This window comes from Apus apus, chromosome 1 (assembly GCF_020740795.1).
Source record: "Apus apus isolate bApuApu2 chromosome 1, bApuApu2.pri.cur, whole genome shotgun sequence".
In the NCBI taxonomy this organism is placed as follows: Eukaryota; Metazoa; Chordata; class Aves; order Apodiformes; family Apodidae; genus Apus; species Apus apus.
This window is the reverse complement of record NC_067282.1, coordinates 135,780,332-135,793,131: the sequence shown is the minus strand read 5'-3', so window position 1 is coordinate 135,793,131 and position 12,800 is coordinate 135,780,332. Positions and strand designations below refer to the sequence as shown.

General features: G+C 36.8%; 1 protein-coding gene across 14 annotated transcripts in view; it reads left to right on the top strand.

Annotated features, from left to right (window-relative positions):
- C2CD5 (C2 calcium dependent domain containing 5) overlaps positions 1-12,800 on the top strand; it is a 66,004-nt gene that overhangs the window by 25,979 nt on the left and 27,225 nt on the right. For 7 of the 14 annotated variants that reach the window (XM_051634016.1, XM_051633923.1, XM_051634190.1 and 4 more), the window contains one exon: positions 1,299-1,364. The exons of the other annotated variants lie outside the window; for them this stretch is intronic. In XM_051634016.1, the coding sequence (XP_051489976.1) occupies positions 1,299-1,364 (66 nt within the window). The remainder of the gene's footprint in view (positions 1-1,298; positions 1,365-12,800) is intronic. 14 annotated transcript variants of the gene reach the window in all.

Below are 12,800 nucleotides of genomic sequence, written 5' to 3'. Positions count from 1 at the left end.
ACCCCAGTAATGGAACACGAGTATTTTGCATGTCCTAGTTCTGACAGCAGAATTAAGTGACTTGACTCTGAAGACTCTTACATTCACTGAGACAAGATGAGGAATACTCTGTTAAAAGTTGGCAGATAACAGCACACTTAAAAATGCAGATGGAGGAGATTTAAAAATAGCACGTGTAGTGGTTTGCATGCACTAGTCAGGAGTAATAAAACAAAGTTTGTGCAAATGCATCTTTCAAAGCAATTAAAAAAAAAATAAAATTATTTCCTCTTCCTGTGGCCTAGGGCCACTATAAGCAGGTAGGTTGTTACATATATAAAGGTTCAGTAAACTGACAATGTGAAATAACATCTGAGATTTTGTTTGAATTAAAACCCCCTAAAAAAGGGTTCCCCTAAAAATCCGTAAAAAGGTATTTTTTTAAAAAGCATATGAGTTTACAAAATTATTTTTTTCCTATTTTTAAGATTTATTTACACAGTGGAGAGAAGATTAAGAGAAATGTCAAAGTATAATTTATATGCCAGCCCTCTATTTCTTTGCCACAAAGTTGTCTTTGTCTTCTGTATTTTCAACAGATTTCTGATCCTGATCACTTAAATGCACAATTTACTGTGTGATAAATTTATTTAAGACAAAAGGAAGAAAAAAATAATCAAAAAAACAATTTTGCTCTTAAGTTTTAAAAACTAATTTATTGCATTATGCACTCCTTTATTTTTACCAATACAAGACTGAAAGCAGAATAAAAAATTAGTAGAGATGCATATTTGCCCAGCTAAGTGGCTCTGTGCATTATTTTTCTGGGACTTGTAGATTGCTCCTGACAAGTGAATATAAGATGCATGATACTTTGAACTCAGTATATTGCACAACAATGAAAACAAAGGGGGAGTGGGGGCACGTGGCTGTGGAAGGAAAGGTGAAGAAGTAGGAAAAAAAATTCTGATCTAGTGATGATCATACGAAGCATTTGAGTCAGATAAGTCTGTAAAATTTAAAGGAAACAAATAAACTGGCAAATAAATAGACAGGAAAATGTAGAGGAGGGAAGATTTGAAGGTGGATTGAGAACTTAAGAAAATAATTGCTATATACTGTACACTTTGATCACGCCTAGTGCTAGATTGCTATAGCATGCTCCTTTTTTCCCTTTCTATTTCAGCCTCTTATTAACTCTGCTGTCTGTGTCTTTCCAGTTCCTGTGGAGTGGTGTTGTCAATTGTGTTCTTGTTGGTAGTTTTTTTTCACTATTCTGCTCCTATAACTGATCTACTAATTTGCTGTTTTGAACTCAGCCTTTGTCGGAATTATGGGTAACACAAGATCATACAAACTGCTAGACTGGAATAGTTTCAATTCAGGTATTTTACTAGTCATTCAGTACTACATATGCTGACAGAAATTATGGCAGCTCAGTGAAGTTCTTAGAAATGCTGTAGGATATTTAGGTTAATGCTTCAAATTTAAATCAGTTTAATCATCAAATGCCTAACTGTCTGGTTTTAATGTTGTTAAAGGCTTTCTTTAAAATTACAAAACACTGTTTCAGTATAAATTAGTATTGCTAAGAATGATTTAATATCAATCTGCATAGCTGAATGTTCAGGTTATTATTTTGTAGTAACTTTCAGCTCAGTGTCCATGAAGCATTTAGGGAAAGAGACTTATACAGTTGGGATCATGTCAGATATGCTTTTTTTTTTTTTTTTTAAGATAATCGCCTTTTTTGTTGGTTGATTTGATTTGGGGGGAGGCTGTTGGTTAGTTTTGTTTTGCATGAGCTTGCACTTCCTTCAAGGATGGCTGAACCTGTGTTAATATAAGGAAATTGATGAATGTGTTCTAAATGATAGATACAAACATTTTCTGAGCGATGGAAAGTAGACAAAGAGGACTATTTGTTTAAAGAGAAGGATAGTATGTAGTCCAGGATTTGGTTCATAAATCTTGTATTGTAAAATGCAATCAAAAGCTTGCAGGACTTACAGCATAATTATTTGAACTTTTTAATCACTTGAACGACTAACTTGAAGAAGCTGCAATGTTCTATTTTTTATGCAGTTTTAGGAATCAAAGTGTCCAAGTTCTTTATCACAGGAAGAATGAATTGATAATGCAGTCTATGTAAAAGCTACACAGAGTAACTGGCCTGTTAGAGAGATAAATAGACTTTCTAGTTCCACCGCTTTTCCTCTGGCAACATAGCATGCTTTGGAAGAAAGGCAGGCTTAGCTTCTCTGCATGTAATATCCAAGCTAGCAGACCTTGCCAGACTTTGATATTTTTAAATCTGGCACAGTGAAAAGGTTTGAAGCTGACCTTTGGAGGTTTGTTTCCCCCGGAAACAGACTTTCCTTCTTGGTTCTTCAGGGTTTCAGTGAGCTGTCTCATACTCTAAACTTCAGTTTAAGTCATCCATACACATTTTTCATTTTACAAACAGTTCAACAATAGGTAGTAACTGAAACTGTTGGCTGATTTTTGTATCCTTGTTCCTTGCTAAAGTAAGCATCCTATAATATTAGAATTATGAACCAGAAATATAAGCCTAGGACACTGAAGGGAAGTCATTAAAGGTAGCCTAAGTTTTTTACAGGTAACAGGAAAAAGGAGGAGCCTATATATATATATGTATATGTATGCATTTTATACCCAGAGGTGGTTGTTACCTAAAAATTTTGGAGTAGAGCAGTCTAAACCAAACAGTAATTTCAGAGCTAATACCTGTCTGAGAACTGTCTGTATTTTTGTCGCTTTGACAGATGTCAGCAGCTCTTTATTAAGTCTTGATTTAATCCTACTGGTTAGGTACCAAGTAGGTTATGAACACATTCTTGGAAGTGTGTTTCTTTTGCAGTGCTAGGTGTGTTGCTGAATGAAGGAGATGGGAGGAAGAGAGATAAGTTGTTAAATATGACGCATGATGAATAGTAGAGTTGCAGATTACGTGCAAGTTAACTCTGTCTTAGACTACAATAACTAATGTGCTGAGCAGATCTGTTATCATTGAGAAACCAAAGGTCAAAATTTCTATTCACCTCCCACTTCTACAGCTTTATTCCCAACTTGCTGGCTAATACTTGACCTGACAGAGAGAAGGAATTTATACAGCTTAAGGAAAACACTGCTATGTCTTTATGTTACATTCACCTTAGCAAGAATGTAATCACAACCATAAGTAGGCTAAAATTATTTTCTTGTAAAAAATGTTTAGGATTCATTTAAGCTTGCTAGTAACCTGTGTAGCATAGAAGAATGTTTGGTTTTGCCAATGTCAGGAAGCTTGTTTAATTGTGTTAAGTTTGAACAGGGCCATCTGATGGTGGTGAAAAGTTAAAGATTTCAAGATACTTGAAAATCAAAATGTGGAAAGAAAGACTGAATGGAGAAGAAGCCACTTAAACATCTGGGAATTGCATGTAGTTTAGTGAAAAAAAATGTTTAAATGTTTGTAACATTATAAAAAGGTGATAATCAAAATAAATCTGCAAAATAAAAGTAGAGTGACAAGAGCACGAATTCATAGAAAAGAGGGCACATAATATAATGGAAGAAGTACTCTGGTGCTCTCTTTGAAAAAGGATGTTAAAGAATGTACTATAAATATAGAAACATGAAAGGAGTCCTGCATCCAGAAGATTGGATCTTTGTTAAAGTTTCTTCCTGAGGTTCAATACAGGGAGGAAAGGTTCCTTAGGAAGTGCAAGGAACTTGTTCAATAGAGACTTGCTTTTGCATTGGGCTGTTTCATAGCACTAAAATATGCAGTGTTCTCACATAATTACATTGTTGAACTCCTCATTCAGGGAGCTGCTTCAGCAGTGATTCTTTAGCTCCAATAGTCAGAAACATGGAAGGAGAAAAGATTGTTAATAAAATTATTAAGGATCTCTTGAGCTCCTTGTGTGTTATCCAGACTTGCTGTTCAAGTGGGAAATTCCACAGAACTCTAGTTTTGTATATGAGGAAATGCAAGAGGAAAGCTTGAATATGTTTTGCTTCTGTAACTGAATACTTCTCTTTCACAGAAATACAAACATACAGTGAATATGCAAATTACATTTCATACTGCTGTCTAGAGTGGAAATGCGGCATATTTGTAAGAATATGGTAGAAAATGTCAATGGTTTTTGTTAGTGGCTGATGTGGCTATCATTCAGAACTAGTAAAAACCCAACATTTTAGGCTTGACCTCTGGCCCTTTCTTGGAGAATTTCCAGGTTGATTTCTTGTACATCAGTATGTGTTGATGTGATAATGAGAAGTTAAGGTAGTTGTCAGAAGCTTTTCTGAACAGAATGAGGGATGCAGTGTTTTTTTGTAATATTTTACTCTGCTTTTGTGCAACCATTGCAGAGGAGTGAAAATTCCTAAATGGAGTTTGAATATTCTTTTCTGAAGTAGATGCACCCTTATACTAATGAAATAATTTTCTTTAGAACTCTGTTTTGGGGGTTTTTGGTGTGGGTTTTTTTGTTGTTGTTGTTTCTTTTGGTTTGGTTTTTTGTTTGTTTTGGTTTTTTGTTTGTTTGTTTGTTTTTTTGAGAGAAGAGTTCTGAGCAGTTATTTATGTAACTGAGCTACAGGGGGGTTGTCCTTTAGAATTCTGTGCCCAGTAGTAAGTAATGCTATACAGTCTGTTCATACAGATTTAAAAGTCTCAGTGATACTTGGCTAGTCATGTGAAAGCCATTATAGACTTTTCACTGCACATATGCTGTAATAAAGCTGTTTCTTATTGCACCACTACAAATAGTACATGAGAGAGAAAATGTTGGTCTTGTTGGAAAATTTTTATTCTTGCACATAACTCCTCCTAATTCAAAATATGGGGCTTGACTAAAACTATTATCTTGATATAACTTCCTGCATGGATTACAATTACTGTTTTTAGCCTTATGATGTGTCACTCTTTGGTTGCAAAGATATAATTGTACAACTTCTTGCCTGGCTCAAAATAGAGAGAAAACTAGAATGTTTCTAGTTGAAAGGACACCTTCCTAGGTACTATGTAATTACAGGTAAACATGTCCTTGTAAAATGTCTACAGACAGTAGGAAAATGGCAGATAATACAAGTTCTAACTGACCCTAATAGGGTTACAGAAATAATTATGTTTAAATGTTAATTGGTAGGATCATTATCTGAGCTGAATTAGGCACAGCAGGTTTTCCTGTCACATGCAAAGACTGATGTTTTTCAATATGCCATGATTCTTATAAAAAAAACCACTTCTTTTTTTTTCCCTTATCCAGTTTGTGCTCTGAATTCTGTTAGCCAGTACACTAATATTTTTCATGTTCTTTTTTAAGTTTTGAGGCTTTGGTCTCTCTTAATGCAGTCTCCTTGAGGTCTTGAACTCACTCCAAAACGCACTGTAGGAAGGGCTCCTTGGATCCAGAGGTTCAGAGAGGCTTCTCTGACTGATTTGTCTCAAAATGAAATAAAGTTTTGAGCATATAGAAATAATGAATGCAGAGGTTCTGATAATGTAGCAACTAAAAGCAACTAAAAGGAGTCTAAACAATTAATAGGAAATACAGAGGCTGGGTAATTTCATGCCAAATTATGCCATGCTGTTTCTGCAGTTGTGCAGAAAGGTAGATAGTCTGTGAGGCAGTTGGCCAGAAAGTGGCAGCCTTGTCTGTGAACATCTATCTGTGTGTGTTGAGCAGTTAAGTTTTTTGTCTTTAAAATTATGTATGTTTCTTTCAGACTGTGTTAGATAAATGAGTATTATTGATGCTTGTTGGAGATTGCAGCTTGTTTAAAGCTTTAATACTTGTTAATTTTGTGATACTAGGTATAAAATAAATAAAATGTGGTTTAATAAGGCCTGTCTTGTTACAGCACAGTGTCTTCAGGTTTGCTTAATAGCCCCTTTGTTGCTGTAGTTTGAAGATGTCCTTTGAAGATTGCTCATGTTTTTAAATAGATTGTATTTATTGTGCCAAGATGACAAAGCACCAGAGAGATACAAGGTAGAGTAAGTAGTTTTATTACCAAGTAGCTCTTCAAAGTGGCAGAGCTTGCCCTTGCTACTGTAATAAGATCCATTAAAAGAGATTCCCAGATCTTCTTTAGCATCCCACTCATCTTTCAATTAGGGGAACCTTATGCACAGCTGTAAGGACTTCACAATTATAGGATGAATGACCAAAATAATAACTAAGCTGGACTGGTTACATGTTTAGGCCTGGCACACTGATTTTCCAGAGATAAACCTATTTCCAGTATTTAATATTTTGTTATGTCTGGGCAGTACTTTTGACCTTTTAGAATTCTGAGGAAGTATGGTGAAATGTAAACCTTTACTTTTAAGTGTTATTTTAATAGTTTATTTATTTATATTTCTTTGCAGCTTGTGCTGTTCCTATCAGGCCTTTGTCTATAATGAATAGCAAACTTTATCAGATATTTTACTGTTATAGCCAGTATGTTTAAATCTTGGTGGTATTTACAACAGATTTTGTTGAACTAGTTTACAGGAAACTATTGCCTCAAAGATTACATTTAGTATTTAGAGAAGGTTAAACTATGCTGTAGTCTGTCTGAGGGATTCTTGCATATTGTCTTGGTTCATTGGTCACGGTGGTCCACAAATTGTGAACAGAATTGCTCTCTCTTACCCCCCTCCATCCTCCCAAAAGAAGATAAAAAGGGAATAAGGAAGAGAGACTTGAAGTTTGGAAATTAAAACTGGAACAAGTTTACTGGAACACGGAAAGGGCAGTAACACGTGGGATGAGGAACAGATATATACAGTTATATACAAATATATACAAAACGGATCTTGATGATTGCAGAGATAGGTGGGGTCCCTAGTGGCAAGACAAACTTGGGAGATGGGTCCATGGCTCCTCATAGCACCCAATGGATTTAGATTCTGCAGAGCATGTGCGAGCTGAGGAGAAGCAGGAGCCTTGGAGCACAGCAGCTGCAAGGAAGGAAAGGCATAGGAAAAAAGGGGGCTGGGCTTCTGGTCCTCCTGGCTTTTATAGAGTATGGCAGGAAGTGGGAGGGAATACTGACCCCTCTCTGTTTTGATCCACCTGGATCCTTCAGGGTCCTAAACACTCCCTCTCTAGGTCCCCCTATTGGTACAAAAAATTAGCCTGACCCACTCCAAACCATAACATATACTTATTTCTAAGATCAGTTACCCGTATAATTTGCAATGTGTGACCGAGGTGATAGGATCATAGAATCACTTAGGTTGGAAAAGACCTTCAAGATCATCAAGTCCAACTATTAACCCTACTCTACCAAGTAGAGTAGGCAAGTATGGCACTAAGCCATATTCCCAAGTGCCATATCTAGACGACTTTTAACCACATTCAGGGATGGTGATTCAGCCACCTCCCTGGCAACATGTTCCAATGTCTGACAACCCGTTCAGTGAACGAGTTCTTCCTAATGTCTAAACCTCCCCTGGTGCAGCTTGAGGCCAGTTCCTCTTGTTCTAACACTATTTACTTGTGAGAAGAGACCAGCACCGCCTGCCTCTTTACAACGTCCTTTCAGAAGTTGTAGAGGACAGTGAGGTCTCCCCTCTGCCTCCTTTTCTTCAAACTAAATAGGCCCTGTTCCCTCAGCTACTCCTCATAAAACTTGTTCTCAAGGTCCTTCACCAGCTTGGTTGCCCTTCTTTGGACGCTCCAGCACCTCAATGTCTTTTTTTTGTATTGAGGTGCCCCAAACTGTACACAGTATTCAAGGTGTGACCTCACCAATGCCAAGTACCGAGGGATGATCACCTCCCTGGTCCTGCTGGCCACACTATTTCTTATCAGGCCATGATCCCATTAGCCTTCTTGCCACCTGGGCACACTGTTTGCTCATACTCAGCTGCCTATCAATCAGAACCCCCAGATCCCTTTCTGCTGGACAGCTTTCCAGCCACTTTTCCCAAAAGCCTAGAGATAGTGTAGAACAGTGCAGCTTTGTTTTTTTCATTATGAAAATCCAAGTAGTTATTATCTTTTTTTAATCTAGGATATTCTTGTTAATCTGGGAAATTGTTTAGGTTTACCAAGCTGAATTAGTTTCTTAGAAACATGGAATGGTTTGGGTTTGAAGGAACCATAAAGATCATCTAGTTCCAACCTCCCTGCATGGGCAGGGACACCTCCCACTACACCAGGTTGTTCAAAGCACCATCCAGCCTGGACTTGAACACTTCCAGGTCCCTTACTTAATGATTCTATGGTTCTATACATTACAAATACATTGACTAACATCAGAGATTCAGAACCTATAGAGAGTCTGTTACTTCTTATTTTTTCTTTTGTAGGAAAAAACAGAGCATTCTTTAGCCTCCTAGCAGTGATGCAGTTTTTTTACTGGAATTTGAATGTAATAAAAGAATTCGGAGTTTTGATGGGAATGTTACTAAGAGAAACATTTTGCTGCTTCTTCATGTTGGGGTGTATCTTGATATCAAAGCTAACACTCCTCAATAGTGAGCTGCCACTGAAAAGAATGATGCTGCTTTTCTGTACGATTTCTGCCATGTGCTCTTGCAGTTTTCTTGTGGTCATGTAGTGATTTGGCCTGACTGACCCAATAGACAACTAACTCTGCAAACAAATAGCTTTGTGTTTAGTCAGCCAGCTATAATATCTCAGCCTGTAAATGTAAATCCCAATAAACTACTTCCTTCAGTTTCTGTGTTAATAAGCAAAGTTTTTGTTTTCACATCTTTTAAAGATCATAGACTCAGAGTTATTTTGGTTGGAGAAGACCTTTAAGATCATCCGTTCCAACCATTGAGCTAGCACAGTGCCAAATTCACCACTAAACCATGTCCCTATGCACCACATCTTTTGAATACCTCTGTGGATGGTGACTCTACCACTTCCCATGCCTGACAACCCTTTTGGTGAAGAATTTTTTCCTAATATCCAATTTAAACCTCCCGTGGCAGAAATTGAGGTAATTTCCTCTTATTCTATCTGTTGTTACTAGGTAGAAGAGACTGACAGTCACCTTCCTACAACCTTCTTTCTTTTCCTCTGGGCAGCTTTTCAGCCACCCTTAGGATTGCATGGGGTTGTTGTGGCCCAAGCGCAGGACCTGGCATTTCGCCTTGTTGACCATAGATCCAGCCTGTCCAGGTACCCCTGTGGAGCCTCCCTGTCCTCAAGCAGATCAACATTCCCACCAAACTTCATGTAATCTGCAAACTCACTGAGGGTGCACTTAATCCCCTCATTCAGGTCATTGATGAAGTTATTAAAGATAACTGGCCCGAACACTGAGCCCTAGGGAACACTGGCTGCCTACTGGATTTAACTCTGTTCCCCACCACATCTCATTTCCTTACCTATTTAATGGATTGTAGTTGCTGTTGCCAGGCTATGTAATTCTTCCTATTAATTCCTATTAACTGGAACATATATTAACACTCTTTAAGCAGCTACAATTGTTTGTTGTTTGTTTTTTTTTAAAAGGAAGTGGGAAGAGAATCTCACATGAAAATTTCACCCCTTCCCAATAAATTGTGTTTTTATGACCTCATTTGTCTATAATGACATTGTACTTGGGAAAATTTTATGGTTTTATGTATGATTTCTACCTAATGCAAAAACCCTTTTTACTTTTTGACTTGGAAATTAAAGCAAGAAGTTTCTGCAAACAGTAGAACTACTGAAACCATTTTTCTGGTGGATTTGATTATTCAAATACAATGAATATAGGGAGTATTTCTAAAAAAGGATGGAGTGGCCTTGAAAATCTTCTAGGTTAGACTGTTGCAGCTTTAGTTATTTGCTACTCAATTTTTGTGTTTAAACTTTAGAGACAAGAGGATTTGGCTTTTTGTACACTCACTTGTTAAATATTTTAGAAAGATGATAAGAAACATCAGTATTTATGGGATAACCAGACAGGATTAAACTGAACCTCAAGGTCTGGGGAAGGGTGCTGATCAACCTAACAAAGGTGTCTCCTAAAAAAAACCCAAACAAACCTACAAAATACCCCCTCCCCCCTTTTTTTTCCATATAAGTTGATGAGTAGGCTTTAATGAGAAAGACAGAAGAATAAGGGGATAAGAAAGGTGTGGGTAATGGCTCTGCTTAGTGAAGGACTCAAAGATTGAATTGGAAAGAATATTATTGGTGTATCTATTACCAGTTTTGATTGGTCGTTTATAGCTTGTTAAACTTTCGTAGTATGATTGTTCTCATTTCAGCATGTTTCATGATAAATGTAAATATTTACTAAATTATGCAATATTAAAATAGGTTAAAATGAATCATAAGGTTCCTACATCACAGTAGTTGTCTTAAGATGTCTAGGGGTTCAGCTTTAATATAGCAACTCTTGAATATGATCTGTGTAATCAAGAGATCATTTGTCTTCATTTTTCTTCAGTTCTTAAAAATCTGTGTGGACTAGCATAATGCAAATTCTGGATTAATCTTGAAATACCCTGTAGAAGTGAACCTCTAGCAAATAGCTTTGGAAAGGTGTCACTTCTTGTGAATCAGAAAGTATTGATAGTGTCTTATCTCTAGGTGTAGATTTGAACAGGATGTTATCCCATTAACAATACAGCCTCACAGAAATCAAACTTAGATTTCAAAGGGAAGAGAGAGGTGAATTGGTTGTGGATGGAACTGACTCAAGAAACATTTAGAGCACAAACGAAATACAATGCTGTTTGTATCTTCTAAAGTTCTTTAATAAGATAAGTTTGGGAAGTTTCAGTTGAAGGAGGTTGAGAGTTGACACAATTTTTATAGATAACTGTGCTGTCAACAGCATTGTTCCTCAAGTCTTTTAACTCTAGAAACAGTATGCCTTCCTTCCACTTTGTTATAAATATCATGCCAATTTTGAAACATGAATAAAAGTAGGTTTAATATTTAGTCTTTTGTTTCCAATAAAGGGTGCTTAATAGCAGTGTAATTTTTGCAAACTTTTTCCCCTTCCAAGTTGTAGATAAACCTTGCGATAAACTACTCAGTAGATTTGCTAGAAAAGCTTGTGATTGAGTGCCATGTATGCTTGCCTTTTTGCTTCCACCTAGAATCCAGGGCCATTACTTTCTGTAACCATTTCAGTGAGCTGCCATAGTTTTCAGTCTGTACTGTCACCTGATCCAAGCATGCGCCAAAATACCCACCGTTTCTGGCTACTGTCTGCTGAATCTGCTTTGCAAACCCTTAGTTCTTAAGCTTTTGCCTTAGCAAAAAACAACAACAGACACTCTCATGGAGTGTACTGGACACATGCCATCCTGCTTCCCTAACTCCTCTAATTGTTTCTGTAAATCCTTAGCTTTACTAAACTTGTAAATGCTACAATGGCATCCCCATGTGAAATTGTGTGGCTCATGTGTCAAAAAAGGCTGCTTGTTAAAAATATTTGTCAGAAGAATATGAATGCTACACATTGCACTGCATTCAGTTTTTGTATCGATCTATTATTGCAATGTCATGGTGTTTGATTTTAATTGTAGACAATAATTTTGTGTTTTAATAGGCGAAGGTAAGTTCGTGTTAACTGTGAATGTATGGTATTTATATATAAACTTACTTGTATTTTTGGCCTCTTTATGAAAGAAAAAAATACTGAATTAAATGTCTAAAGTAGAGGACCCAGTTTTCTTTATGAACACTTGTTTATGCATGACTTGTATAGAAATTTTTTAACTTATGCAATGAGAATTTGTTGGATTTTTTGAAAGATGCTGGGCCTGATCCTGTTAACACTGAAGTCAGTGGCTGGAAAATTGTTCTCTAACAAGAATGAAAAAGATTGATTATATTACTGTAGCTAAAGTTTTGGTAATTCTGATGTTGAACAGATTCTTAGAGTAAAGAGTTAAATGTTGCCTTAGCAAGACAATGTTGAGCAACCTCACAACAATATGTGCTTTCCATGATGATAAGGTGTTCTTGTAGATAAGTTAGGTGAGAGTTAACTCTCTTAGGAACTTCTTCCTAACCTTTAATTTAAGGTATACATTTTTCTGGAGGAAAGTTAAAATGCTTGCATAGAGTTTGGGACCCGTCACTACTATTTCTACCTTTTCTGTTCCTCTTCTTCATATCTGTTCCCTTTCAACTTTTCATTCTGTTTCATTTTTTTTTACTGTGGCTTACATACCTTTTCAGTGTCATATTCTTGTTTGTAATCTTATTGTTTATTCCTTACCACTTCCCTTCTTCATCCCCAGTCGCTTCACTTGTTACTTACCTTCACCTCCTTCATCGTGACTTCACATTTTCTTGCACTTTTGTTTTGGTCATAGAAAGCTCATCAGTGACAAGTAGGAGCAGTTTTTGCCAAATTGTACCTGAAAGTGTGAATAGAGAAGTTATGATCCAATAAAATCGGCTTTTTCATCTTTATGTCTAGAAAAAGTTTACTTCTCCTTTGCAGGTGTTTTTCTGTGAAGTACAAATATTTGTGTGGCCAGCTACCTGTGATCAAGTCTAATTGAGGAAGTTCTGCGTAGTCAGTGAACCACTTTTCTACTTCCTTACACTTTTCTGTTGAGAAAAAACACATTGATAAGCAATCTTCTTGTCCATGATTGGGTGGAGAAGGAGGAATTGCTCCCAATATCCATGTCCATTCCACTATAAAGAGTTAGTGATATCATTTACAGAATGAGCTTGTGCTCTCATATCTCCCATACAAATTCCCCATTTTGTCAGATGTTGTAGCCTTTGCCTTAACATGGGTTTCCAAAGTTATCCTGTTCACCTGCCGCTACTGCCATTAACTGGTAGCAGCCTCTGTTCAGACAGTGTTGCACATGCAAAAGAAGATATTTTGCCTTC